At 54.6% G+C, this 27,561-nt stretch overlaps 2 protein-coding genes across 3 annotated transcripts in view; both read left to right on the forward strand.

The window, feature by feature from the left end:
- TRAPPC10 (trafficking protein particle complex subunit 10) overlaps positions 1–6,454 on the forward strand; it is a 78,522-nt gene extending 72,068 nt beyond the window's left edge. For both annotated transcript variants that reach the window (XM_054578871.1, XM_054578879.1), the window contains 3 exons: positions 2,837–3,014; positions 5,236–5,430; positions 5,707–6,454. In XM_054578871.1, the coding sequence (XP_054434846.1) occupies positions 2,837–3,014; positions 5,236–5,430; positions 5,707–5,945 (612 nt within the window). In that variant the 3' untranslated portion in view covers positions 5,946–6,454. The remainder of the gene's footprint in view (positions 1–2,836; positions 3,015–5,235; positions 5,431–5,706) is intronic.
- A 3,373-nt stretch (positions 6,455–9,827) lies between these two features.
- On the forward strand, positions 9,828–26,586 carry PWP2 (PWP2 small subunit processome component). The gene is made up of 21 exons (XM_054578892.1): positions 9,828–9,893; positions 11,593–11,705; positions 12,817–12,911; positions 13,246–13,345; positions 14,180–14,323; positions 15,274–15,409; positions 15,691–15,926; positions 16,331–16,474; positions 17,036–17,106; positions 17,529–17,665; positions 18,150–18,298; positions 18,503–18,650; positions 18,917–19,067; positions 19,970–20,150; positions 21,192–21,339; positions 21,810–21,918; positions 22,507–22,572; positions 23,543–23,761; positions 23,947–24,097; positions 24,368–24,442; positions 26,041–26,586. The coding sequence occupies exons 1-21, from the start codon at positions 9,876–9,878 to the stop codon at positions 26,222–26,224; spliced, it is 2,775 nt and encodes a 924-aa protein (XP_054434867.1). The 5' UTR covers positions 9,828–9,875; the 3' UTR covers positions 26,225–26,586.
- The last annotated feature ends 975 nt before the right edge of the window (positions 26,587–27,561 follow it).

The following is a 27,561-nucleotide window of genomic DNA, read 5'->3' on the forward strand; positions in this document are numbered from 1 at the left end:
TGCCTGTTCCGAACAGTTCATGTAAGTAGGACGTACTATGTGTGATCTTTCTGTGCCTGACTTTCTTCACTTGGAATAGTGTTTCCAAGGTTTATTCATTTTGTAGCAGGATCAGAACTTCATTCCTTTTAATGGCTGAATAATATTCCATTGTGTAGGTAGACCACGTTTTGTTTTTCAGTTATTAGTGGCTAGATATCTGGGTTGTTTCCACTTTGGGGATACTGTGAGTAACAATGCCAAGGAAACCCTTGTGCAAGTTTTTCTGTGTATTTATGTGTTCAGTTTTCTTGGGTAAATCCCTAGTTGGAGTTGCTGGGTCATCTGGTAACTCTGTTGTTTTTTGGGGGGGCGCGGGGAATGCAGAGCTGCTAAACTGTCCTTCAAAGAGACATCCCTTTATGGTGCCACCAGCAACGTGTGAGGGTTCCAGTTTCCACCTCCTCACCAGCACTTGTTTTTGTTGTCTTTTTTATTATGACCATCCCAGTGGATGTGAAGAGGTATCTCGTGATTTTGATTTGCATTCCCCTGCTGGCTAATGATGTTGAGCAACTTTCATGTGCTTTTTGGCAGTTTATATATCTTCTTTGGAGAAATGTCTATTCAGGTTCTTTGCCCATTTTTTATAAGGCTGTCTTTTTATTACTGAGTTGTAAGAGCTCTTTACATATTCTAGATATCAGTCCTTTATCAGAGAGATGACTTGCAAATATTTTCTCCCATTCTGTGGGTTGTATTTTCACTTTCCTGATGGTGTCCTGAAACACAAAGTTTTAATTTTGAGGAAGTCCAACGAACCAAACTCTCTTATTTCTCTTGCTTTTGGTGTAGGATCTAAGAAATCATTGCTTATCCCAAGGTCAAAATGATTTCCTTTGAGTTCTCGTCTAAGAGTTGACAGTTTTAGCTCTTACATGGAGGTCTGCGATCTATTTTGAGTTAATTTGTGTGCGTGGTGACAGATGGGGGTCCAAGTTCATTCTTTCCATGCGGTTATTCAGGTGTCTCTATACCATTTGCTGAAAACACTCTTCTCTCCCCATAGGATGGTCTTGGCACCCTTACTGATAATCAGTGGGCCATAAATGTTAGAATTTATTTCTGAGGAGGCTTATTTAGAAGTAAACTCTAGCACTGTCCTAAAGCCTCAGCAGCCGCTGTCAGGTGTGGGAGGCACCTCACTGCTAACCGACGGTCCCGTGCCTCCCCTCGGCCGCTGTCCTCCTCCCACATGCAGCCAGGGAGGGGTGCCCGAGGACGCGCACTCAGGGGCACGCTCACCTCTATCACTCTGTAACTGCGCTTCTGTCCAAGCTCTGAGGAAAATCCGCAGCGCTCAGAAACAGAGCAGACTGTGCGCCCCCCCGCCAGGGGTTCCTGGGAGCAGGGGACGCCTTGGGCCGCTCTGCAGGGTGCTGTCCTTCTCTGTGCAGCCCTCCTTCACCTGTCGGCCGCCGCTGTGTCCCCCCAGACACAGACGCACACATCTCATTGCCTGCCTGAGGGCTTGTGTCCCTTTGCACCCGCCCGTGCAGGCATCTTTTATGTCCAGTTGGAGAGCGTGGCAATCCTGGCGCGGCCCCTCAGATCAGAAGTCGGCCCCGACCCCAGGCCGTCATAACGGGCTGTTTGATGGGCACGTCACCGACTGAGGCCCGTCAGGTTCCTGCTTATTCTCGTCAGCGCCCAGAAAAATGTGTCATCTCGGCAGTAGGCTCTCTAGAATTCTGAAGTCTTTTTCCTTTGAACATTTGTTAACACCAACAGAACAGTTCAAATCAAATTGTAGTGTGATTACTTTAGATATCTGTGAGGCCTTGGGTAAATGAAGAGCTAGTGGTGGAGCACAGGTTGCTGGACGGTGAGCTGCGTTCAACAGCAGGCCGCAGAAGGCAACTGGAGCGGGGCAGTTTATTAGTCACGGGTCCTGGCGGGGGTACTCTGCGCACCTTTATGAGGGTCTGTGGGTGGAGTGCTTTGAGGTTCCTGGGCTAGGGCCGAATCGGTCAGTTCCAGCCAAAAGAGCATAGTTGGTTTATATGCGCCATGAGATGGAAAAGGTTGAAAATCACTGATCTAGGGAAGGGCTTGCATGAGGGACCAGTGTCAATTTAGGGTCCCTGCCAGCTGCTGGGCCAAACAGAAGGAAGGTGAGGCAGCAGTACCAGGGAGCAGCTGAGCCACACTCTCGACAGTATCCTGAAGGAAAGAGGCTGACCCTCACAAGTGGGACTGGCGGCGTGCGGCAGGCGGGCCCCTGTGCAGACTTTAGTTCTTTGGGTGGCAGGTCAGTGCTGGACGAGTGTGTACAGGCATGCATATCAGGTAGACATGTCATGGAGAAGGAAGCACTGAAGAGAAAGTTGATTATGACTTGATATTGGGTGACCCCAAGGAACTAATGCTAATTTTACTAGTCGTGATAATGGCATTGTTTTTAGTAATACATACTGAAGTATACATGGGGGAAATGACAGATTGCCTGGAATTTGCTTAAAAATACCCTACATCAATGTGGATGGGTAGATGAGGAAGCAAATGAACACAATGTCCATAACCTGGAACTTAGGTGACTGACTCGCAGAGAGTGCTGTGCTGCTGTGCGTGCTCAAAACCGCTCAGCATTCGCTGAAGCAGGGCTGCCCCAGAACGGTGCGTCGTGCGCAGGAAGTGCGCAGCTGCCCGGCTGGAGATGGGCACTGCAGCTGCGCAGACACCTCCTCCGTTCTCCGAATCTGTGGGCAACGCCTTGTCTGCCTTATAACCCATGTTTTCAGACTTGTCCTCAGTGTGATACATCTCCTTTGTCCTTTTTTCCCCCTTTCTTGCCCAGACGTTGTATAACGTCAAAGCTGAGATTCTGCCACCTGCGGGGACGGAGCTCTGTAGGACAGGCTCACTGTGCGCCCTGGAGGTGTCCATCACGCGCCTCTCGGACCTCCTGGAGGTGGACAGGGACGAAGCACTGACAGAATCTGACGAGTATTTTTCCACCAAGCTCATGTATGAAGGTAGGTTTAGAGGCTTCTTTTTTCCTCACTGTTGTGCTAATCCAGTGCTCTAAGCGACTTTGCTCTCTCTCACAAAGTGTAGTGTTCTTTGTCCAAAGCAAGAACGTTCCAGAATTAAAAGGTCTCATTGAATGTTTTATTTTGCAATGTGGCCCCAGGCTTGCAGGAAGTTAAACTTGGTTGTTCTGGAGCCATTCTCCTAACAAGTATGATCAAGGAGTTGTTGGGCTCGGAGCTGAGCCCAGGTGACACTTGGAGCTGCCTTTTCCTTTCTACTGGGATTCAGGGTCTTCGCATCGCCCCTGAAGCAAAGTCTCACCTCCGCTTAGCAGCTCAGGTGTCCTCTAATCATGGCTCCTGCCCCTTCCCCGCAGTGTCCCTCCATCCCATTTCCATATTCCCCCACGCCCACCGTGACCCCCGCAGTGACCCATGCCCGCAGGCCTCCCCATCGCTGGTTGCTCAGACGCTCCTTCGCAGCCCGCCTTCTCCGGGGCCTGGGTCCTTCAGTAGCGGGTCTCAGCTTTGGGTGTCCAGACCCTCAATTCTCTAAAAAATGATCAAGAGGGAGAAAGATAAAAGGGCCAAATATTTATTTACTTACTCAAAAATAACAGAACTGTTTTCCAAGACAAATTTTTCCAAAAAAGGTAGTGAAAGAATGACATTGTTTTGCATTCTTTCAAATCTTTAAGGTCGGGCTTCCTGGAGCTGATTTGCGTTTCCCCGCCTGCTGCGTTCAGTCTGCGGTGATATACAAGTATCGGTCAAGTGCACGAAGAAACCCCAGCCTCCCATGCTCACGTAGTTGGAAATGGGAGGAATATTTTAACAGCCTTCATATAACTAGATGTTCTCCTTTGATGCTGCACCAAAATTTGACAAGTGGCAGTTTTTTACAGGCTAGATCCTATGCAAAATCAGAGCTCACAGAATAGCCCTTTTGTACTGGGTTTCATTAAATCTTTCTGTCTTACACTTCGAAAAGCTTTTGCCCATCTGTGCATCAGTCATGTGGGCACCTGAGTTACGCAGATCTTCTCAATGTCGGTACCTTCCATTATGCACTGTCACAAGTTCACGTTGTTTTAAGCTCACATTGAATTCATCGGGATAGTCTGATTATAGGGACACAGTCAAGTTTATAATAGCAAGTGCAAATTTTCCAAAATTCTAATTTTTCATGAGAGTTTCCGATTGTGCCATTGGCCACCTCTTTGCAGTGGCACGCTCATGTCATTAATTTTCAAGAAAATGTCTGCAAAAACTCAAGGCTGAGTCCCCGTGGCGGGCGAAGGCGTGGCGAGCTCAGCAGTCCGGTGTCTGCGCTGGGCAGCACCCGTGTCCTGCGTCCTGGAGACGCGAGGCTGGGCAGGCGGGCGATAGGTGCACGGGCTTCCCTCTGTTGTTTGCAGCTTCTTATGAGTCTATAGTCATTTCCCAAAGTTAGAAAAAGATGAGTACTTTGGGCAGGAGTGTGAAAATAGCTTCAGTCTACCCTGCTGATGCCACTGTGGGAACCGCTGCCCCAGTGTGTCCCTCTCGGATGCTGTGTGTCCTTTGCACGCCTCTGTGTGTCCTGAAAGGCTTCCCCAGTTGCAGGACACCCACCTCTGCAGCCCCTTCTTTATTGCTTGCGGAACTTGTAGTCACATGCTCCTGGGCTCTGGCCTTGCATCCCCATGACCCAGTTGCTGTGACCTCTTCACAAGGTCTTCTGCATCTTGAGGACAAGGATGCTGTCCTATGTACTTTGGAGTGACTAATCAGTCGGGTCGTTTGAATTGCGCTGGATTACACACAGTTGTGTTAATAATAATGCTGTGTATTTAGACTCTGAGTGGCAGTTGGGATTCAGACCCTCTGCTCTGATGCCACCCCTTAGAAGATGCCACCCCTGGCCCCGCCTCCATTCCTCCTGCAGCAGCCAGGCAGCCATGTTCTTGAAGAATCACACACACAGGTTGCAAGGCCACTTAAATCAGAATTGAATTCTTGATAGTTTATTGATGAGAAGAGTGACTTCCCCAGGCATTGCCATGTGTCTTTGTTACTCTGCCATTTGTGTCTTACTGGAAGGTGCAGTCACAAGACGTAGAGACGGAGACCTGTGCCCCAGTGTGGGATTTTATACCGAGAGTGAGACTTTTGATGGTTTTATTTTGAAATGGATATGCTTGGCCTTTTCCAGGGTAACATAGTGTTTCCCTCTTTGCTTCAGTGGTCGACAACAGTAGCAATTGGGCAGTGTGCGGGAAAAGTTCCGGAGTCATCTCCATGCCTGTGGTCGCTCAGGCCACGCACAGAGTCCACATGGAGGTGATGCCCCTGTTTGCGGGCTACCTGCCCCTTCCCGACGTCAGGCTGTTTAAGTACCTCCCGCATCACTCTGCACACTCCTCACAACTGGATGCTGGTAAGGACTCACTGGTGCAGGGAGCAGGCCTGCTGATCCCAGCATGCTCCCCGAGCCAGTGGAGTCGAACACCCAAACCTGGTCAGGGCTGCACGCCTTAGGCACCTGCTCTGGAGCTCAGACCTCTGAGGACCCATGTGCTAGGGTCCCCTGAGGGGTTGCCTCAGGCAGCCTGCTGCTGCACCGAAGGTCGGCTTGGGTGGTCTGCTCCTCCCCGTGGTAGGTCAAGGGTCCGTGGCTGTGCGGCCTGTATCTCACCTCCTGTGTGTTTTGCAGATAGCTGGATAGAAAACGACAGCCTGTCAGTGGACAAGCATGTGGATGACCAGCTGGACAGCAGCAGCATCAAGAGCAGGGGCAGCGTGCACTCGGCCGCCAGCAGCGAGCACAAAGGCTTGCCCATGCCCCGGCTGCAGGCGCTGCCGCCTGGCCAGGTCTTCAACTCCAGCACAGGCGCGCAGATCCTGGTCATCCCCAGCAAAGATGACCATGTTCTTGAAGTCAGTGTCACATGACCACTCCTCGGCTGACGTGCCCAGACCCTGTGTGAATGCACTCGACGGGATCCTGACTCGCTTGTTCTCCATTGTAACATTCTAGCTCTAACCAGGCCTGGGGACTCTGCATGGCCACAGGGGTCTCAGTGCACGGTTGGCCAGCAGAGTCCTACGTTAAGTTTGTGTTGTCAGTGGTGTAAGGTCACTTATTACTTTCTCATCCCCCTGTCCCTGTGCTGGTGTCTTCCAGTGCTGGCCCAGAGCCCGCTTCCTTACCCCTCGCTCCCTGCCCACGCGCGCCCTTTAGAGGGGTCTCCCACCGGGCGGCCTTCAGTCTGCCGGTCCTTCACGGGGGTTGTGTGTCCTCCAGGGAGACACTCAGCAGGCCTTGCGGTCTTATCAGTGACACGTGTGTGCCTTTCCGGTCACACGGCTGCCCAATTTTCTGGACCTGGTGGATTTGTCAGTCTCCTAAGGAGTAACATAGTCCTTTACCTCAGCTCATCTAGTTGTGCTTTTCTAGAAAAACACCCTTTTAGGGCAGGTAGGTGGGGCTAAGGGGCGGGGTGGGGAGGGAAGACCCCTTCTGTGCCTTGGAATGTCAAACTGGGTGGACCTGGAGCAGCCATTAGCTGGAGCCGTTTTGAAGGTACCTTAAGAAGACTAGAGCAGGGCCTAAAGAACAAGCAGCTCAGTACTGAAACAGTTCAGGAATAAGTGTTTCTGGCACCCTTTTTCCCTCATAATGTTGATTGAATATCATATGCACTTGAAATTAAATATATATTTATTTTAATTATATATGTGAGGGTAAATATGTTGTGTTTTCTCTCACCTTTAAACTTAGAGTCTTTACATGTAATTGTAACTGTATAATCAATATTTTTCTTTTGCACCTTAAATCTTAGAAATTAAGAGTTTCCATTTAAGTGCTGATTAGAGGGGTCCTCTCAGTGTATTTCTAGTCTGGTTGTAGGAAGGATGGAAGTCTTGGAGTATTCTCTGCTGGTCCACTAAATTGCAGTCATACCATACCAACATGATTAATTTGCTTTCGGTTGTAAATGTAATTGTACATATGGTTGATTTATTATTTTTAAAAGTACGAACTAACTGATGTAATGTTTATGTATAAGTTGCACCAAAAATCAAGGACAGAATAAATATGTGTTTGTTTTTATTGGTGTGAAAGTCACAGCTTGTAAATAAGTGTTGTATGTATTAAACCTTTTCCAGCTCTCCAAAGCAATGTATTTTTGTACATATGAAAAAGAGAACTCTTAATTCACTGGGAAAGTATGGTTAGCATTGAACTTGACCAGATTTGTGCAAGTAAGGATGGGGCCTCATGTGAATAACCTCAAATGTGTAAGCCTTACCGAAAAAGGAGCCTCCTGCAGCTGCTACTGGCCAGGGCTTGTCCCCTGCTTGAGAGAGGCTGGCGGCGTGAGGGTAAACAAGGTCAGACCAGTACATACATAACAGAGCAGCTGCCATCACTTTTCTGTAGGTTGTCTATGAACCCATTCAACAAACAAAGGTTTCCCCCTCGTGTTTTTTTCATTTATAGAAATTGGAGAAGTGTGTGAAGAAGATAAATATTTGTGTGTTTCATAAAAATTTCCAGAAACTTGTTTTCCTGATGAGCAGTTTAAAACTAATAACCTTGGTCAACTAGTTGGGCAAATTAGAACTTCAGCATCAAATGATGGTTTAGGGTTTCTAAAATAAGTTTATTATAAAAATTGATGATTGCCCTACATATCTACTAAGCCCTGTGAATGAAGAGACCTTTGAGATTTGATTCTGTCAGAAAAGCTCTAATCCCTGTGGTCAGCCTCAGAGCTATGGGGACAAACCCTGCCTCCATGTGTAATGTAGCTTTTCTTCCTTCTGGAAGGGACAGTGTGGTTTAAAGGTAACCTTATTTCTGTTTGATTTTTGTGTCTGAGCTCTAATCCCAGGATGAAATTCTCTAATTATATAGATTTAAAGGGAAAAAATGAAGGGGAAATCCAAAATTTTTATGGTGGTTTCTTACTGTCTGGAAATTTAATGAAATTTATCATGGGTTTGTTTTTTTTACCCTAACTACACAAAAGATCTTTTGCAATATAAGTTCCATGAATGCCTCCTTTTTAAAATTTCTTTTTGTTTCTTACAAAAAGAAGGTCACCTAAACCGCTATTTTCTTTTTAACTAAAAGGGTATAATTGGATTTTTTGTTGTGTTTAAAATAAAATAAGCCTTATGGGTTTGAGACAAGCTGGTTTTGCTCATAAAGATGTAGCAGCTGTCAAATAATTATGAAGCCAGATATAGAATGTGCATCTAAAAAAAATATGCAGCTACTTTGCAAATGTGTGGAAATGTAAATATTAGCAAAAGGAAAAGGAAGTTATAATTTTGGTGAATTTCATGGGGTCTCCTATGATTGGAAAAATTATAACTCTTCTGATTCTAATGTGAAAATTGTTGTATTTAATCTGAAAATGACTTCTACCTACAGTTTCATTGTCAGCACAGGCCGTAATGGGTTGGATTCCTAAATTACTAAGTTGATGAGGATAGATATCCCATAAAGAGCCAGTAGAGAAAATAAACACAGGCTTCTATTAAATTTTTCTTTAATGTTTAAAATAAGATTGTTATAAAATTAAACACTCCAGGTGTGTATATAAAATGAAATGTTAAGTACTTTTTATAAAAGAACAAACTAGGGTAATATAAAAGTTTCACTGTTAACTGTGATCTTTGAATCCTACATGATTTTAAAATTTGATTTTTCATGAAAATGCCCCCTTCTCTAAATTTATTCATCCTATATACTAGGCTATTATAAGACCAGAAAGCATTGTTGGTAGAATTTGCTGAGATTCAGTGACTGGAAAAGGTGACAAGTTGGTGACTTTGACACTGCAGGTATTAATTCCATTTTCATGGTTTACTATGAAAGTCATTTTTCACATTATTCTGTAATATATTGTTAGACTAAAACCATTGTATTAAGACTGTTTAAAATGTAAGCATTATAATTCTGAAAATACACGTTTTAAGAAGAAACTTTGCTGATTGGAACTTCGTTCTTTTGCTGAGTTAAAGAATTTTCTTGTTTTCTCTCCCCGATCCTTGTTTCTGACTCTAATCGTAGATTATTCGCTTTAGGGGGAGCATCGGGGATTTTTTCTTTCTTAATTTATTACCCTGTAGCTCACAAGCACTAAGACATTTGAGTTTCGGGGCGGGGGTGGGGTGGGGTGGTGTGGTTGGGGGGGGTATGGGGGTGTGGGGGGTGTGTGTGTGTGTGACATTTGCAAACCCAACGTTTGACAAGGTAATTGCCTTGTTTGGTAGGTAGCATCGTTAATATAATTTCTTCGGAAAAATGTGGTTTCCAACTTATTCTTCTTTTGGCCCTCCTTTCATAATCCAAAGCTATTAAATAAGCGCGAGGGTTTGATCTTCTCACCGTCCTTAGTTTGCGAACGGCTGGTCCGAGTGGCGGGTGGAGCAGGGTCTTGCAGAAGTGCCCGGCTCGGGGATGGATGGGGGCGCGGCCCGCGGGCTCAAGCTCCACCTCCGGGCGGGGCGTGAGAGGCCGGGGAGAGACTCAGGCTCTCTCCTGAGGCGGGGAGTAGGCGGGGCCGGGGCGCGGGGTCTGCTTCGGGGCGGGGCATAGGCGGGGCCTGGAGGGAACGCCGACTGTCTCCGCCAGGGCTTGGGCGTGCCATGCATCTCAAATTACGGTTTGGGCGGACCTGGAGCCCAGGCTCCGCCTTGGGGTGGGGCGTGGGCGTGCTCGGGGCCGGGACCCCGCTTGTGGCGGTGCCTCACCTCCAGGCCGGTGGGGGCGCTGTGGCGTGGGGTCGCGGCCGGCCCGGAAGTTCTTGCTGCAGGTCAGCGAACGGGGCACCGAGGCTGTGTGGCGGCGCACGTGCGGCGGTCGCGATGAAGTTCGCGTACCGGGTGAGCGTGGACGCGAGTTGGCATACGGGCTCTCTTGGCGGCCGGGGGCCGGGAGGAGAACGGGGTGGGGACGCGGAGGCAAGGGTGTAGGTGCTAGAGACCTGCTTCTTGGGGCCAACGAACTGTGCCAGGGTGGGCTCGGTGTCCGGCAGCACTGTCCTTTTCGCGTAAATTGAGGTAGTCTGGTCCTCGAGGGGTGCAAGCGGCAGCAGCGTCCGGCATCGGGAGGGAAGGTGGGCCGGACCGTAGGCGGTGGCGTGGGACGGGTTGGCCAGCCGGGAGCTGACATCCTGGTCACCAGAGGCTGCGGTGACGGGGGAGGATGCAGGCGTAGAGGCGCGGAGACTTGTCGCCCACCCGACGTCACTCGGTCCTCGTCTTGTTCCGTGACCAGGGATCATTGGCTCAGCGGTGGGCCTGCTGGTCCCATTCCTCCAAGGCAGTTCTTCCGCCAAGTCCGGTCGTTCCCGCTGGTCCGTTCCAGCTCGGCGCAGGCACCCGGCGGCTGCATCCCCGACCTGCGCTGCTCCAAACAAACTCGCGCCCCTCCCCCTCCCCCACCCAGAGTGCTCCTGTAACCCAACGCAGAGGGCTCGTGGCTTGGAGTACCTGCACCTAAGGAACGCAGATCTTGTTGGAAGAAAAAGTTTTTGTTTTTACTTGTGACAAGTAAAGGAGGCAGGGGAGTGGTTTCCAAAGCTGTTGCCTATATGCACTGACTGGTTAATTACAAGCTGATACGTTCTTTGCAGTTAGCTAAACTTACCCTGCTGTGGTTCCAGTAAAGTTCATTTGCAACATGCTTTTGCTGCATTTTAGCATGTAGTAAGAACTGCCCAGACTTTGAGACCCTTGTCGTATCTAACACTCCCTTGTGACCCATACCTGGAGGGGTTTCATCACTGCCCTTGCTCCTCCCATATCCTTCTGCTCTCTCCATTCCTGGCCTCACCTCTCTTGTTGAGACACCCTCAGCTTCCACGTCGGATAGCACAGAAGCCTAAATGGCTTCTCTGCTTCCCTTCTTGCCTCCGTGGTCATTAGAGTGGTTTTCAAAAATTGGGAATTAGATTATGGCAAACCTCTGTTTAAAACCTCAGATGACCAAGCTCTCCCTCCGCCCAGCCACCCAGTCTCCCTGAGGTTCTTGGGGTCCTACTGGCCTACAGCTCCCAATGCTGGCCTGGCTGGCTCCTCATTCAGGTTCCAGCCTGGGCGACCCCTCTGAGGGTTCCTCCCTGACCACCCTCTGAAATGCCACTGCCTCTCCCACAGCTGGGGTTTGGCTGGCAGGCTCCTCTGTTCAGGAAGCCTTGAACCCAAGGTGCAGTTGGGGGTGCCATTTCATTGATGCTGCTTTGCTCTTCTTGAAATGTGGACCTTGTTCTCTCCTCCACCTGGCAAATATCTCCTGTCTGTGGAGGCTTTCCCAATGCTCACAGTACCCATTAGCCACCTTGGGTGGTGCTCGGGGGCCCCAGGGATTGACTGGGTTCACTTCTTCCTCTCTCTTGCTCAGGGCTGGGCCTCATAGGTGACCAGTAAGTGTCCCAGGGGGTGACTGGAGGGACCCCAAGAAATGACCATGGACCCGGCAGAGGCTCTGCACCATGTCGTTGACCAGATGCATCACTTAGCCCATTTCCGGGGTAGACTCTTGTATTTTCTTTGTATTAAAAGAGCTTTGTTTTCTTTCCAGTTTTCAAATTTGCTGGGGACAGTCTATCGGCGTGGAAACTTAAATTTTACGTGTGATGGAAATTCAGTGATTAGTCCTGTGGGGAATAGAGTCACTGTATTTGACCTTAAAAAGTAAGTACGCTGTGTTGATATTAACAGTAGCAGCCATCATAGTTTGCTTGTAAAAGTCAATGGAGTTTTTCTCAATTCCTCTTAATAGCACACCTGTTAATTAACAAGGCAGCCTGAGATGGGGGCCAAGGGTTACATGGAATCGCTGGGCCAGTAGTGGAACTGGCCATAGGAATCCCAGTTTCTCCGTTCTAGTTCTGCAGCTAAACCCTGTGTATCTAGGTCATTGTTACCTTCAAGTCACAATTGTGTGTCACCCAGCTAAACTGTGTGGGAAGTGGGCACGGACTCCTGCCCAGTCTGCACAGCGCTCTGTGCACACCATTTCTGCTTGCTCGGGTGTGTGCTCTTTGTCCTGAACTGGAGCACGGCTGTGTGCTTTCTGGAGGGAAGGACCCCTGTGTGGGCTGTCCCCGCTCCCCAGACTTGTGTGGCCTGAGTGAGATCCTCCTTGGGCAGAGGCTACCCGGGTTTCTGCCTTGCTCTGTGGGCCTCAGTTTCCCTGTCTGTAAAATGGGACACCAGCGTGAGCATTCTCTGAGGGTCCTTTGCTGTAGTGCCCAGGAGCAGTACCTGCGCGAGGTGTGCCCGGGCTGGCTGCTGGCATGGTTGTTACTGTCATTGTGGTGTTTCAGTGACACCTGACAGGGGCTCTCTAGGGTAATTATCACATGTTCACTGAAGAAAAGTTGAAAAATAAGATGAAGAACAAAATCAGCACCTAACCCAGTGGTTAACATTACTTATTTTTCCATTTTTCCACATTTTCTGTAAAAACCATTTTACAGGATGTGCTGCCCCTGTGGGTGATCCCTCCCGTTGGACAGTTAGCTCATTTCCCGTGTTCTGACTTTATACATATGTGAAATCTTGGCCTGCAGTCCTAGAAGCAAAATTGACATGTCCAAAACCCATTGTTAAGGTTTTTAATATGCTGTGCCAAATTTTCTTCAGGGATTTGCCCTACTTTTCCTTCAGCAGGGAGCAAGGATTAGCAATGAGCTCTGGCCCAGGGGACAGGAGGGGCGTATTATGGGGCAGGTGGCCTGCGGTCCCAGCCTCCATGTCTAATGACATGAGTCCAACGGCACGGCTCTATGTTTTGTCTCAGCAACAAGTCCAGCACTCTGCCCCTGGCCACTCGGTACAATGTCAAGTGTGTGGGCCTCTCCCCAGACGGCCGACTCGCCATCATCGTTGATGAAGGTAACCACCAGTGACCACAAGAGATAAGAGGTGGTGGTGGTGCAGGGTGGTGACTGATGGCACCGGTTGGGGTGCGGGTGTGGACATCACGGTGACGCAAAGCCGACTCCGGGTCCTGCTGGGGGCGCAGGCCCGCACGGGCCTCTCCCCAGCTGCTTTCACACCTGGGCCCCAGGGCGAGGGCGTGTGTGCACAGTGCGGGTGTGCCTGGGCACCGTCCCAGGCCGTGTGCCCGGAGCGTGCTTTCCAGCGTCCTGGTGCCGATAGTGGAAACACAGAGCTCACTGCATGCCAGCTGTGTGTGCAGTGCACGCAATGGCCACTCTCTCCCCAGGGGGGAACGCGCTGCTGGTCAGCCTGCTCTGCAGGTCCGTGCTCCACCACTTCCACTTCAAGGGCTCGGTGCACAGCGTCTCCTTCTCCCCCGATGGCAGGTAAGGGTCTGCTCCTGGCTCGGGACCGGGCGTTGTTGGGGGCGGGAGCAGGCCGCTGCTGACCTGGAGGGCTCTTCCCACGCAGGATGTTACCGCGGGGCCTGTGCTGGCGCCTCGTGTTGGCGGCCCAGACGGTTCCTGAACTGGGGGCTCCCGTCAGGTCCTGGCGGCTCTGGCAGGGCTGTCTGGGCGCAGCCCCCTCCTCCCCCTGCTCCAGGGCAGGCGTACACACCATCTCCAGAGCAGGCGTGGCCCTTGGGGGTCTCACAGCCTCCAGGCAGCCAGGCTGTGCAGGAGCCACCAGCTTTGAAGCCCTAGTGAGGAGGAGGAGGATGTGTAGGGACAGGTTCAGGCTCAGAGAGAGAGGGTTTGTTCCCAGGTTGCTCCCACGTGGGCTGACCCGGATGTGTCATGGTGGGGGGGCTTCAGGTTCAGCTGTGAGACCCCACCCCCCGTCCACACACAGAAACCTCTTAGAGTAACATCTGAGGTGGTGGCCACTCCTTGGTACCAGTCACGCAGGGCTGGCGTCTTCCTTTTGGTTGCATGCAGGGCTGTCTGGGCTTGTCCTGGCCTTGGAAACAGGCGGCCTGGAGGGAGCGCCTGAGGGAGCTGTGCTTGGCCAGGGGTGTGGGCGGGGCCCCTGCTGTGTCTGTGTCTTCCCCGACTCTGCCCGCCTATCCTTCTCCAGGGGCTGCAGAGAGGCAGGTTCCCCAGCTTTGCCACCCATAAGGGACTGACTGCATAGCAGGCCGACTGTCCCCGCAGAGGCCCTGAGCTGGCCTCAGGACTCTCACGAATGTTAGATATTGACAGGGACCATTTCTGCCACAGGAAATTTGTTGTCACAAAAGGCAACATTGCTCAGATGTACCACGCCCCTGGGAGGAAGCGGGAGTTCAACGCCTTTGTCCTGGACAAAACCTACTTTGGGCCATACGATGAGACCACGCACATTGACTGGACAGATGACTCCCGGTGAGGCGGGGGAGGGGTGGGAGGGCCTGGAAGGGGCGAGGAGGGGGGCCTGCTATCAGCCTTTTGTTAGAGAGCGAACACCAGGTGCCTAGTGTCACGTCTGCAAGTTTCATTTTGAAATGACCTCCCTTTCCTGAGCCTTGCGTGGGGCTGGAGGCAGGTTGGGCTCCTAGTTGAGTTAGGACCACACTGCCTGGCCTTGGTCACTGAAACCAGAGAGCAGGGTGGAGACTCTGGCGAGGAAAGCTGTTACCCAGTGCCTTGTGGCCGAGTTCATGCCATCGAACATCCGGAGCCACTGTCCGGGCGAGTTGGCAGGCGTGCCCCAGCGTGGGTGCCGCGGGCTGCACGGGCCCGTCCTTGCACCGCTGCCACCCCAACCACCCCAGATGGCACCTGATTGTTGCTGCCTTTTTCTCTGTTGCCCCTCGCTCTGCACGCAGGGAGAGGGGGGCCTGGCAGTGGCTGCCGTGTTACACGTCGGACCGGCTGGTCTCGTTTATCCCGGCCACGATGAGGGGGCATAGCCCCAGGCGGCGTGTCAGTGGGAGACAACCGTCTCGCGTTTCTGGGGGACGGGGCCAGGGCTGGGCGCCCAGAACTGAGCCTTTTCTTATGAGCCGCCTGGGTGTGTCTGTTATGCCATAAGCAGTTTGCTGCCATTGGGGTCTTGGGGGCTGGTCAGGGAGGCTGAAGAGCAGGTTCCCCAAGCAACACTAAATGAGCTCTGCCATCAGTTCTTGGGGCTCCCCTGGGTGCCCCTCCGAGGGACTACTTTTTGAGGAAGGACAGTGAAACGTGTCCATCGAGGCTCCTGGTTTCAGTAGACGCACAGAGGGAGATAGCCAGCGCCCTGACCTGTCCCCACCCACCACCCTGGGGTGTCCCCTTGTGCTTGGGGCAGTGCTCGGCCGGCGGCCCCAAGGACGAGCTCTGTTTCCTGTGACCAGGTGCTTTGCAGTCGGGAGCAAAGACATGTCCACCTGGGTGTTTGGGGCCGAACGCTGGGACAACCTCATCTACTACGCACTGGGGGGACACAAGGACGCCATCGTGGCCTGCTTCTTTGAATCCAACAGCCTAGACGTATGTCCCTACCCCCAGAACCCCTAGCCTCACAGTGTCCCCAGTCAAGCCATGAATGGAGTACTGGGCCCTTCCCTGTATATGTGGGTGTCCTTTCTGCTGAGGTCCTCCTGGGTCAGCCCGGGTCATCGGTGGTTGTTGGCCACCCATGGGGAGTCGTCTCAGTGCATAGGGGAGGCTTTGCCGGAACGCATAAACAGGGTTCTTGTCACGGCTGCCTGTGGGTGGTGTGGGCTTGGGACCCGGGTGACAAGCACCCACCCGTGTGCTTCCAATTGCAGCTCTACACCCTCAGCCAGGACGGAGCCCTGTGTGTGTGGCAGTGTGATACCCCCCCTGAGGGCCTGAGGCTCAAGGCCCCCACGGGCTGGAAGGCGGACCTGCTGCGGAGGAATGAGGAGGAGGAGGAGGAGGGGGAGGGGGAGGAGGAGGGCGAGCAGGAGACCACCATCCGAGGGAAAGCCACGCCCGCCTTGGAGGAGCAGAAGGGCAAAGTGAAATACTCTCGACTGGCCAAGTAGGTTTCCGTCCGCAGAGGGTGGAGGGCCTCGACCCTCGCAGGCTGGCATGTGACATGCTCCTGTGGACCCTTCCCTCGGAAGGGACCCGGATGGGCCATCATTGGGGCAGGGACCCGGAGCACAGAGAGCAGGATGCTTCTCGCCAGGCCCAGCTGGGGAAGTGTGGCTCCAGGGCAGCAGCTGAGAGGCGCCTTGGGTCCCGAGCGTGGGGTCAGGGAGGCTTAGGGGTGGGGAGCCGCGGGCGCGAGGAAATAGGGGGTCGAGGCAGTATAGTCGGGGCTGGCCGCCTGCGTGCCCAGCATGCAGGGAGGGCTCTGACCTCCGGGTGCCGGGTGGGACTGTGAGACCGCCTGGCTCTCTGGTCCTCCTTCCACAACTCTGCCGTCCCCTGTCTATTTAGGTATTTTTTCAATAAAGAAGGAGATTTTAATAACCTGACAGCTGCAGCATATCACAAGAAGATCCACCTCCTGGTCACTGGTTTTGCTTCTGGGATCTTCCACCTCCACGAGCTCCCGGAGTTCAACCTTATCCACTCCCTGAGGTGGGTGCCTCTGCTCTCTCTGGTGGGTGTGGTTTGTGGTAGTCCGAGGGGCCGACGGCAGGGGACCAGGTGGAGGCCATGCTGTGCCTGCCCTGACCTCAGGCCCAGAGTGGCCAGGAGGCCTGAGTGGCTGCACAACGGCTCCCCGGACACCTGCCCTCACCTTTGACCTGGCCAGGTGCGCTGGGGGTTGGAGGGGACTCGGGTGTTGCTGCCCCACCCCCATCTCAAATATTGCAGTCCCATCCTGTGGGCTTTGGTCCCATGTGTGAGTCACGTCATTTTTAGTTTTCATTTTTGTTTTTTCCCTTCCTGTTTGGCGTCGTTGTTACATAGAAAAAATTAAAATACTGGTTTCACAAAATCACGCAGCATTAAGGCTTTGAAGGCAGGGCAGCGGTCTGGGTTTCCAAAGCTTTAAGTAAATTGACTTGTTTACTCTAGTAAGTGGATGGGGACAAAGTGCGTCGGCCACAGGGAAGTCCTGTCCTCGTTCACCTGGCCTTCCTGAGGGTGGGGACCAGAGGCTCTTGTGCTCACTGAGTCCTGCTTTTTGCTCAGCATCTCAGATCAGAGGGTCGAGTCTGTCGCCATCAATAGCTCCGGAGACTGGATCGCCTTGGGCTGCTCAGGTTTGTCCTCCTGCCAGATTGTGTGAGAACAAGAAGGGGCTTCAGCTCTGGAACACCTGCCTGTGGTCCCACTTCAGCTCTGGGACCCTCCAGGGGCCTGTTGTGCGCACAGCAGGTCAGCGGTGGCTCGTGTGATGGGGCAGTCGGTGAAACTTCCAGAACAAAGGCTCCTCCGGGTCGCCGCAGCAAGTGCCTGCATTGAGGGGCCGCTCTGCACGCTGGTGACCCGGGAGGTTGGCGTGTCTGTGCTGGGTCCCCGCACGCAGGAGAAGGCCGATGGTGGTGCTTGCCTCAGGGTGGGGCGGGCAGCATGAGTCCGGGCCGCGCAGCCCATGCCGAATCTTAAGGGCAGTTGGTGCCTTCGTCTGCGGGGTGAGGAGTCACAAGCCGTCCCCAGACCCACCCCCTCGTGTGCCCCTCAGGCCTGGGCCAGCTGCTCGTGTGGGAGTGGCAGAGTGAGTCCTACGTGCTCAAGCAGCAGGGCCACTTCAACAGCATGGTATCCCTGGCGTACTCTCCTGATGGGCAGTACATCGTGACCGGCGGCGACGACGGCAAGGTGGGCTGTGCTGCCCTGGGACTGGCTGGTCAGCGGTGCGGGAGCGTGGCCTGGGAGGGGCTATGGCATCCTGCCCCTGTCCTGTGGGCCGGGGCACCGGGGCCGGGCCTCAACTCCGGGGTTCAGCCTGGAGCTCACGGGCTCAGCCTTGCCTCATCTGGGCCCGTGAAAACGCACCTACAGACTGACTGGATCTGAGCGGAGAGGGTTCAGGTGTCTCCCTGCTTTGGGCCCGTGCCACCATGTGCAGCTGCCTGGCCGCGGGCGCTGGGGTGCTGGCAGCAGCATCTGATGCGGGCGAGTGCTTGCCGCCCCTCCCAGGTGACGCAGGACCCCCACACACAGTCCCCACATGGGGCAACGGGAGGAGGAAAGGGGCACACGGGTGGTCTCCCCAGGCCTTGGTGCCCACACGGGATTCATGTGCATGTGAGAGAGAGGAAGCCTAAGCCGGGGCCCTCCTGTTCCCCACTCCCCACCGCAGGTCAAGGTGTGGAACACCCTCAGTGGCTTCTGCTTCATCACTTTCACGGAGCACTCGAGTGGGGTCACCGGTGTGACCTTCACCACCACTGGCTACGTCATTGTGACCTCTTCCATGGACGGGACTGTGCGCGCCTTTGACCTTCACAGGTGACCTTTCTGCTCAGGCTGTGGCTCAGAGCAGGTTGTCCTCTGCACGGGGCTGTGAGACTGGGGCTGAGGGTTCCGGGCTTGTCGGGAAGGGTGGGTGTGGGCAGAGGCTCGGGGCGAAGCTGCAGCGTTTAGGCCCCAGGAGCAAAGAGGCTTGAGGGACCTTGGCGAGCCATGCCGACTGGGTCTTCCCCCTTCTGGCAGGTACCGGAACTTCCGCACCTTCACGTCCCCGAGGCCCACCCAGTTCTCCTGCGTGGCGGTGGACTCAAGCGGGGAGATCGTTTCAGCTGGGGCCCAGGACTCCTTTGAGATCTTTATCTGGTCCATGCAGACGGGCAGGCTGCTTGAGGTAAGGCCTGCTGGTCCTGGAGGCTGCACTCCAGAAGGGTCGGGGAATGGGGGGCAAGCCAGATGCAGGGAGGCACCTCCTGAGGGAGGGGGTGGGACAGAAGTCACAGCTGACTCCGGTTTTCTGGCCTGGCCTCCCTGCTTCCTGTCTCATCCCGCTGAGAGCAGTGTGTTTCAGCAGCCACAGCCCCCACGTGCTCCTGGGTCCGACACGGGGCCGCCTGCCGAGGCCCCCTTCTCTCAGACCCCCTCTGTGCACTGCTGTAGGTCTTATCTGGCCATGAGGGGCCCATTAGCGGTTTGTGTTTTAACCCGATGAAGTCGGTCCTGGCCAGCTCCTCCTGGGACAGGACAGTGCGTCTGTGGGACATGGTGGACAGCTGGAAGACCACAGAGACGCTGACGCTGACCTCCGACGGTGAGCTGCCTTTGGGCTCCACGGGCGGAAGTCGTGGCCCAGGAGAGGGAGGCCGGTCCCAGTGCTGGTCCTGCCCATCTTGGCTGTGTGTTTAGACGGAAATCCAGGGCAACCCCGCTGTCGGGGTTGCAACCCAGCTGTGTCACTCTGGGTCGGGCCTCCCCCTACGACAGTGAGCTGGGGCCCGGCTGTGGCTTCCTGGCTCTCTCTGCACTGGCTGGTGGGACGCAGCAGGTGCGAGAGGCCCCACGGGCAGGCTGACCGGGTCCTGCCGCCCAGAGTCCCACTGCCCCCTGTGTGTGTGTGTGACGCTGTCCCTGTGCACAACCAATGGAGCGTGGACGTCTCATCTCTTAGTGCTCTCCTCTACGGCAGCAGAGTTGATGGGTCACCGCAAAGACTGGACTGGTTGCTGTCCAGCCCTGCCCAGAACCCATTGGCGGCCATGGGACTCCGGGTCTCTGCGGGGTTCTCTGCCCCCTGCTGCCCACCTGGCTCTGGTTCAGTCTCTTAGCAGACGGTGTCCTGTGCCTTTGGGGGGCCTCCACACTGACCTCCACCTCCAGCTAGTCTGTTTCCAGTCTGTCCTGCAATTTCGTCAGAACCACCCTTGCTTACCTGTGCCCGGCCTTGCCTTGCACCCTGTGCCCGCCCACCTCATGACCCATTTTGTGGCCAAGCCCGGACCCCCCATCCTCAGGCAGTTGGGGTCCTGTCTGCACATGTAGCGGGTGTGGACTTCCTCCTGCAGGGGAGCATTTCCGGGAGAGCGTGTGTGGGCCCCTCACCCCGCCGCTCGGACCCACCCCTCGGGCAGCTGGAGATGAGGACAGCAAGGGTGTGGCTGGTTGGCTGGAGCCGAGGGCCTTCCCTGGGCCCTGATTCTGTGCCCTTCTTTTCAGCCCTGGCTGTGACCTTCCGCCCCGATGGTGCAGAGCTGGCGGTGGCCACGTTGAACTCACAGATCACCTTCTGGGACCCTGAGAACGCTGTGCAGACAGGCTCCATCGAGGGCAGGCACGACCTCAAGCCAGGCAGGAAGGAGCTGGACAAGATCACCGCCAAGCACTCGGCCAAGAGCAAGTGAGTACCTTGGCGAGGGGTGGGGTGCCTGGGGCCGGGGACGGGGACCCCGGGGGGGTCTTTCATGGAGGTGTGGCGCTGGGGCGGGGCGCCCATGCTCCCTGGAGCCCAGGAACCTGCTGTTGGGGGGAGGGGAACACATTCTTCCCTCCCAGAGGGAACACTGAGCCTGTGCTGGGATTTTATGGGGGTCAGTAGACCTCAGTGTCCTCACACTTAGGCCATGTGGGCAGTGTTGCCCTGAGCATTCATTCCAGGACAGGTTTGTGTGGACACCTTTGTTCAGTTCTCTTGTCTGTCCCTAGGCATAGCATTGCTCCGTGACTTAGTGTGGCACTCACTTTTTGAGGAACTGTCAGATGATTTTCCAGAGACGTGGCACTCTTTCCCTTGCCCCTGGCAGTGCAGGAGGGTTCCAGTTTCCCCACATCCTCACCAGCACGTTACTGTCTGTCGTTTTAAATTGCGGCCATCTTGGTGGGTGTGAGGCAGGACCTCGCCGTTAGGATTTGTATTTCTCTGAGAACAGATCGTTGAACACCTTTCACGGGCAGGTTGGCCATTTGATTGTCAGCTTTGGAGAAATGTGTCTCCAGAGCAATTGCCCTTTTTACTTGGGGTGTTTCCCTTCGTTGAGTTGTGAGAGTCCATGTATTTAAGATACAGGACCCTCATCAGATACGTGGTTTGCAAATATTTTCTCCCATTTTGTAGGTTGTCTTCACTTTCTTGATGGTATCCTTTAAAGCACAAAGGTTGTTAAGTTTAAAGACACCCAGTTCAAAGGGCAGCCCCCTTTTTATTTTGACTTCAGCAAGGCCCTTTTGTGCTGAGGTCGTGCCTCCCAGGAGGCTGAAGTCCACGCGCCTGCCTGGGGGCAGTGTTGCTGCAGGAGAAGCAAGACTGGCCTTGTGGACTCTCGGTGTAGAGCCCTGCCAGTGTCTAGGCCATGAGCCGTGGAGGCTCCTGGGGAACCGGGTGGGAGGACCACGCATCGGAGGTCCCTGGGTGGTGACTAAGTCCGAGTCCCCTGTCCTGCAGGGCCTTCACCACTCTGTGCTACTCTGCGGATGGCCAGAGTGTCCTGGCGGGAGGGATGTCCAAGTTCGTGTGCATCTACCACGTCAAGGAGCAGATTCTCAGGAAGAAGTTTGAGATCTCTTGCAACCTGTCTCTGGATGCCATGGAGGTGAGCGAGTGGTGGGCGTTCTGAAGCGCAGCACTGCGGGCTTCTCAGGACCCAGCGTGGGGTGGGGCGGGGCGCGGCTGGGACTTGAGTGCACGAGGTGGGCAGCTCACTCCTTCCTCTGGGGACCGTGTCCTTGGTATTCCCTGAGGACACGCAGCCAGGACAGGCCCGGCGGCCTGGGGGAGCAGCCCCACCACTCCCACAGAGGCTCCTGGGAGCCCTTTGAAGGTTGAGTGAGAGAACCCGGCCCCCATGGAGGCAGCACCAGCTCCTGCCCAGCAGTACCAGGCTCTGAGGAGGTTCTGCCACAGAACTGGCTTGTCGTTGTCTCTTCTCAGGGTCTGTGTGTCCTGTGTGCGTTCCAGCAGGGCTGGGGTCTCTCAGTGTTTACATATATGGGTGAAAATGGGGAGACACCTCTCCCATCTCCCACCCCTGACGGTGACACATCTGAGGTTTTGCTCCTCTAGGAATTTTTGAACCGAAGGAAAATGACAGAGTTTGGCAACCTGGCGCTCATTGATCAAGATGCCGGGGAGGAGAATGGAGTTGCGATACCGCTGCCAGGTGTAAGGAAAGGTGAGCAGAGGGTCCCTCGTGTCCTCCATGGACTTGGCCACAGCAGGCCCCCCTGCTCTTGGTTCTGAGTTGTTGAGTTTCATTCCATGGGGACGGATTATCCACCAGAAAGCAAATTTGAAAATGAAGTATCTGAAAGGATTTGCGTGGCATGTTTCGGGGAGGATGGCCTCCGCCCCAGCGCTGCCTTGTGCAGTCGTGCAGCTTTTGCGCTGCCCTGGGGGCCTGGCTGCATGGGCGGGCAGAGGTGGGGAGGCGGGAACCACCGGCCTCGCAGCCCTGGCTGGGCAGAGGCCGCCTCCCGGAACACGGGAGCCGTCTGCCAGCCATGCTGCGTGCCCATGAGAGTGTCGGCTCTGACGGCTCATTCATGCAGGTCAGAGGCGCTCACGGACGGCATCTGAGATGCTGGCACGGGGCTCCCCTGAAGCGTCTGCCAACAGGGCTGGAGGGCCAGGGGCTGGGCTGCTGCTCTTGATGGGCCCATAGCCGCCCCCAGCCAGCGAAGTGACTCTGGGGGCCCTGTCTTGTCTGGTGAATGGCAGGGGACGTGCTGCCCTGTCACTGAGCGTTTCCTTTGATTTCCAGGTGACATGAGCTCTCGTCACTTCAAACCTGAAATCAGGGTGACTTCACTCCGCTTCTCTCCCACTGGTGAGCCGGAGCGGGGGGCTGTTGGTATCGGGAGGGGTGGGGATCGGGCATGGGGACACACACTGTGCAGGACTGGCTCCAGGGTCCTCGTTGGTCTCAGTTTCTGACTAGCTCTGGGTTGCACTGTCCCCCATGCATAAGACATGGTCATCTTTGTCCTCTCTGGGGGATGGCTATGAAAGACGGGACCTCAGACAGTGTGGGCTTGGAAATGGTGCCGGCTCTGAGCCCTCTTCACGTGTGCCATTGGGACATACTGGGGGTGCGCCTCCTTGCCTGCCATCAGGCACCTTGCTTGCCACCTGGCCCCGCAATCGAGAGTGTCCAGCAGATCGTCTCTGATGGCCATGGCGGAGGGTCAGAGCCTCCAGGGCCTGGGGCCCGCAGACCAGAGCACCACAGGGCTGCAGTGGGCTCGTCTTTACCAGTTGATAGCTGACACTTTGCAGCGTGGAGTGAGTGACAAGAGTGGTAAGGTGCAGAGGGCATGTGGCATCGTACCACCGCTGTGTGAAGCAGGGGTGCAGTCCATGGCTGAGGGACAGGTCTGGTGACCACCTGGTTTTGTAAGTAAAAACTGACAGAGCAGCCACTCCGGTTCCCTTGCGCGTTCTGTCCAGGCACAGTGGTGGAGCCGAGAGGTTGCGGCAGACACCGCAGGGCCTGCAGAGTTGGAAGTGTGTGCCTTTGACAGGAAAGTGCCAGGCCTGCTGGTACCAGTACACAAGGCAGGAGGACCCTGCATGTCTGCTCCCATGTGCACGCTGTGCTCGGGAGGACGGCTTACCCCAGGGACCCGGGTGCTCCTTCCAGAGGACCTGGCGGCTGGGTCAGGAGCGAGAGGACATCCCCGCATTCCTTTCTGTGCTGCTGTGTTGGGGACCACGGGGAATGTGGTCAATCCCTGTTACTTAAAATAAATGAGGGAAAACGAGACTGTTTAGGAGCCATGTGACTGCTTCATTCACAGGGCGCTGCTGGGCGGCCACCACCACCGAGGGGCTGCTCATCTACTCCCTGGACACCCAGATGCTCTTCGACCCATTTGAGCTGGACACCAGCGTCACCCCTGGGCGGATCAGGGCGGCACTGCGCCAGCGGGACTTCACTAGGGCCATCTTGATGGCTGTGCGGCTCAACGAGAGGAAGCTGGTGCAGGAGGCCCTGGAGTCGGTGCCCTGGGACGAGAGTGAGCTCCGGGCCTGGCTGGGGCGGGGAGGGGGCGGCTGCCGGGGCCCTGTGCCCGCACCTGCTGGTTGGGGCTCCTGGGTTCTGTGCAGATGCAGGAAGGGAGTGAGCTGTGACCGGCTTTTCTCCTGACTGGAGTTCTTTGCAGAGTGATCATGACGATGTTCTCTTTTTTTTTTTTTACAGTTGAAGTTATCAGCTCCTCCCTCCCAGAGTTATACGTGGAGAAAGTGCTTGAATTTTTGGCTTCATCCTTTGAAGTGTCCCACCATCTAGAATTCTACCTTATATGGACTCAGAAATTGCTCATGGTCCATGGACAGAAGCTGAAGTCCAGGTACGATGTGTTTATCTGCTCGTCCATCTGTGACTCCTATCGCTTGGTCGGCTAATCTTTGCAGATATAAAGGGAAGCTTTCCATGCAAACATGGCGTGAATTGAGGCCTGTATGTGGATATACAGCATGAAGTAAGGCCTTTATGTGCACATGTGGTGTAGCGTGAGGCCTTTACATGTATACACAGTGTGAAGGGAGGTCTTTATGCGCACGCACAGCACGCGAAGCAGTCCTCAACTGCTGAGCACTAAGGGGAGTCTCCTTTCCAGAGCAGGGAAGCTGCTGCCGACAGTTCAGTTCCTTCAGAAGAGCATCCAGCGGCACTTGGACAACATCTCCAAACTGTACGTTTTGCCAGCATTGTTGGTGGGCCGGGTCGGGGTTGTCCCATCACCAGCTGGCCCATGCCAGGGTCTGCTCCCTGTGTCCTCTCATTTGGGGACAAAAGGTACCAGTGCTGGAGGTGCTTGCTCCCTCACTGCTGGTAAACTAAATCTGGCAGGCCTGGTACTCAAGGCTGGCCAGCTTCAGATGGGGCTGGGAGCTGAAAACGAGGAAATCACTCCGTCAAACGACGAGCCCCTGCTGTGGCGAGACAAGTGGAGGAGGGGATGCTGTGGTGGGGCCAGAAGCCTCCGTGCTTCTGTCCTCACATGGTTTGGGCACTGTCCAGCCCCCGCCCCGAGGCTGAGTGGAGCCACGAAGGCCTCGCAGGGGGTCCTCCCTGGGTCAGGGAGAGCCGTTTTCCCTTTCTGCCATTGACTGGGTGAGCGAAGAGAGGTGGGTTCTGAGGTGCTGTTGTCAGCACCAATGGCCAGGCATCCCAGCTCCGTTCCTGAGTGTCTGTCTGTCTTTGCCCCTGCTTATGTCTGCCCTGTGTCTGGACCCAGGAGACCCAAAGCTCTCCCGTCCCGTGGCTCCTCAGTCTCTCTGAGCCTGGAACAAGCCCTTCCTCCCTGAGGCTTCTCTTCCCAAGTATCCTGGCTGCTCCCAGGAACACCAAGGGGCTGTGTGGGCTCTGCCACCGCCAGGGCGAGCCTTCCTCTTGCGGACGGTGCTGCGACTCCACAGAGCTCTGTCCAAGAGGCCGGGTGCCTCCTGTTAGCCCGACTCCTTGCTGTTCAGGGTGCATGTAAAGGCATCGTTCCATGGACCTCAATATCTAATTGTTGCTGGTGTGGGGGTACAGCCGGCTGTTGTATATTGATTTGGGGGGTACTCCATCTGTGCTTCCAGATTGCGAGTCTTTTTCAGAGTTCACAGAGCTGCTTTTTTTTCCTCTGCCATCCTTTCTCCCTTTCAGTTGTTGTCACTGGTGGCTTCCTGCATTGAAATGATTGTTACTCTCTCTTTTTTTTTTAAGATTTTATTTTATTTATTTTATTTTTTTTTTGGAGGAAGAGAGCGAGAGAAACATCAATGTGTGGTTGCCTCTTGTGCGCCCCCTACTGGGGACCTGGTCTGCAACCCAGGCATGTGCCCTGACTGGGAATCAAACCAGCAACCTTCCAGTTCACAGGCCGGCACTCAGTCCACTGAGCCACACCAGTCAGGGCTGAACTTTATTCTCTTAATGTGGGGACTTAGTGTCCCTGTCTGGACCCTAGGCCAGTACTTCCTCAGATATCCACTGGCACTGACGAAGTTGTGTGGGTTGGGCCCAAGGAAGGGTAGGAGCAGTGAGGACAGACCAGAAGGCCTGGGTCTTGCAGCTGGGTCCTTGAAGGCTGCTGCTCCAGGGCTGAAGGGGGTAGACGGCGGGTTGCCAGGGCAGGGGTGAGAGGAGGAAACATGGGGCAGGTGAGGTTTCGCACAACCCATGGCTGCTTTTTCTCAGCGTCACAGAGAGGGTGGTGGGGTGGTGGGGTGCCAGGTGAGCCAGGGTTGGCGGTGGAATAGAAGTCACCGCTGCTTTCATTAACGTGACCCTGCACTCTCACAGCTGCGACTGGAACCGCTACAACATCCAGTATGCTCTGGCAGTCTCCAAGCAGCGGGGCATGAAACGCCCCTCGGAGCCGCTGGGGAGTGAGGAGGAAGCAGATGCGTCCGACGATGATGACAGCCTGCACCTGCTCGGTGGAGGACATGGGGACGGGGACGACGGGCACAGTCTATTGGTGTAGAGCCGGCTGCGTTGCAGCCTGGCTCATTTCAGTTAAGACCCTGGAAGAGAGAGACCGCGGCCACCTGGGCCCAGGAAGTGAGTGGAGGGCAGTCTGGGGAGCTGGGGAACCATCACCGAGGACCTGCTGTTCTGTAAGGACCAAGCATCTGCGAGTGAGCTGCCCGGCCCCTGGTCAGCACGGGCTCGGCACACAAAGGGCCCTGGGCCCCACAGTGTGAACAAAAACCTGAGTGTTTGCTACTGAGAATGCCTGTTAGAGAGGCCCATGGGTTCATATTTATAGACTCATGAACTTTGTATGAAAGTTATTTATATTTTTTAATAATAAAGTTTTGATGATAAATTTAGGGATGAAAAAAAGTTTCCTAAAATGTAAATATGGATTAAGTCTAAACTCTGAATTACAATGTTTATAATGTGTCCTGAGTGTAACTGTCATAATGCCTAGCCTAGGCCGCCTGCTCCATAATCTCTACATAGGGTCGGAGCAGGGAGCATCTGCTTGACTCTGGCCTTGGAGAGGACCAGATGGGCTTGCTGGGGGCTCACTGAGACCTGCTGTGCAGTGGCCCTTGGCGTGGGGCGGGGGAGGGGGGCCGTTACTGAGAGTGGCTTGGACTCGCTGTGTCACGGCCAGGTGCCTGGTCCTCCGGCTTGGTAGCAACAACAGTGCTTTCCGAAGAGGGTGTGGGAATGGAGTCCGCGTGCCCTATCCTATTGCTTATCAGAAGTGCAGCCCACAAGTCCCTGGACAGCCTGGCTCTCCTGTGCTCCTCGAAGTGGACATATGCTCACCTCCCTAGGGTGATGGGAGGCCCCGGGCCAGGCCGGGGGTTAGTGTGTGTGACGCCTGGTGCACCGGTGCCTGCCGCCGCCACCACCACCACCGTCCCGCAGGAAGGCCCTGTGCTGCCGGCAGGCAGTCTGCTCTTGGGCTCTGCAGCCCGTCTGTTCAACTTCAACTGGAAGTTTGTTTTCCTCAGTCCGCGCCTCTTGCGGGGTTCCACGGTGCGTGTGCTCAGGCTGGCAGAGCTCCGACCCCGGTGCCACTGGGTGTTTGTTCCTGCACATCATCCCCACCTGGGACGTGGGCCAGACAAAGAGGCAGTCCCTCCTCACGGGAGCTTTCTCAGTAAGCTTCACGGGTTTCCGGTGAGGTGCAGCTGAGCAGCCGCCCCTGCAGGTGACAGGAATGCAAGCTGAAGCTCGGCAGGTAGGGTCTGGGAGCAGCAGCCCTGGGTTGTGTCTGCAGTCCAGCTCACTCTCGGCCTCCAACCCTGGCCATTGAAATTATTTAAGAAAAACCTGTGCTAGTTTGAAAGTTGGTAAATCAAG

The sequence above is a fragment of the Pteronotus mesoamericanus genome, unplaced genomic scaffold (assembly GCF_021234165.1).
Source record: "Pteronotus mesoamericanus isolate MK-2021 breed Mesoamerican mustached bat unplaced genomic scaffold, CSHL_Meso_final contig_116, whole genome shotgun sequence".
NCBI classification, from domain to species: domain Eukaryota; kingdom Metazoa; phylum Chordata; class Mammalia; order Chiroptera; family Mormoopidae; genus Pteronotus; species Pteronotus mesoamericanus.

Coding starts and splice junctions, on each gene's coding strand:
- PWP2 (XM_054578892.1), top strand. Junction 14,324..15,273: donor GACTGGACAGATGACTCCCG/GTGAGGCGGGGG, acceptor TCCTGTGACCAG/GTGCTTTGCAGTCGGGAGCA. Junction 21,919..22,506: donor GCTGCCAGGTGTAAGGAAAG/GTGAGCAGAGGG, acceptor TTTGATTTCCAG/GTGACATGAGCTCTCGTCAC.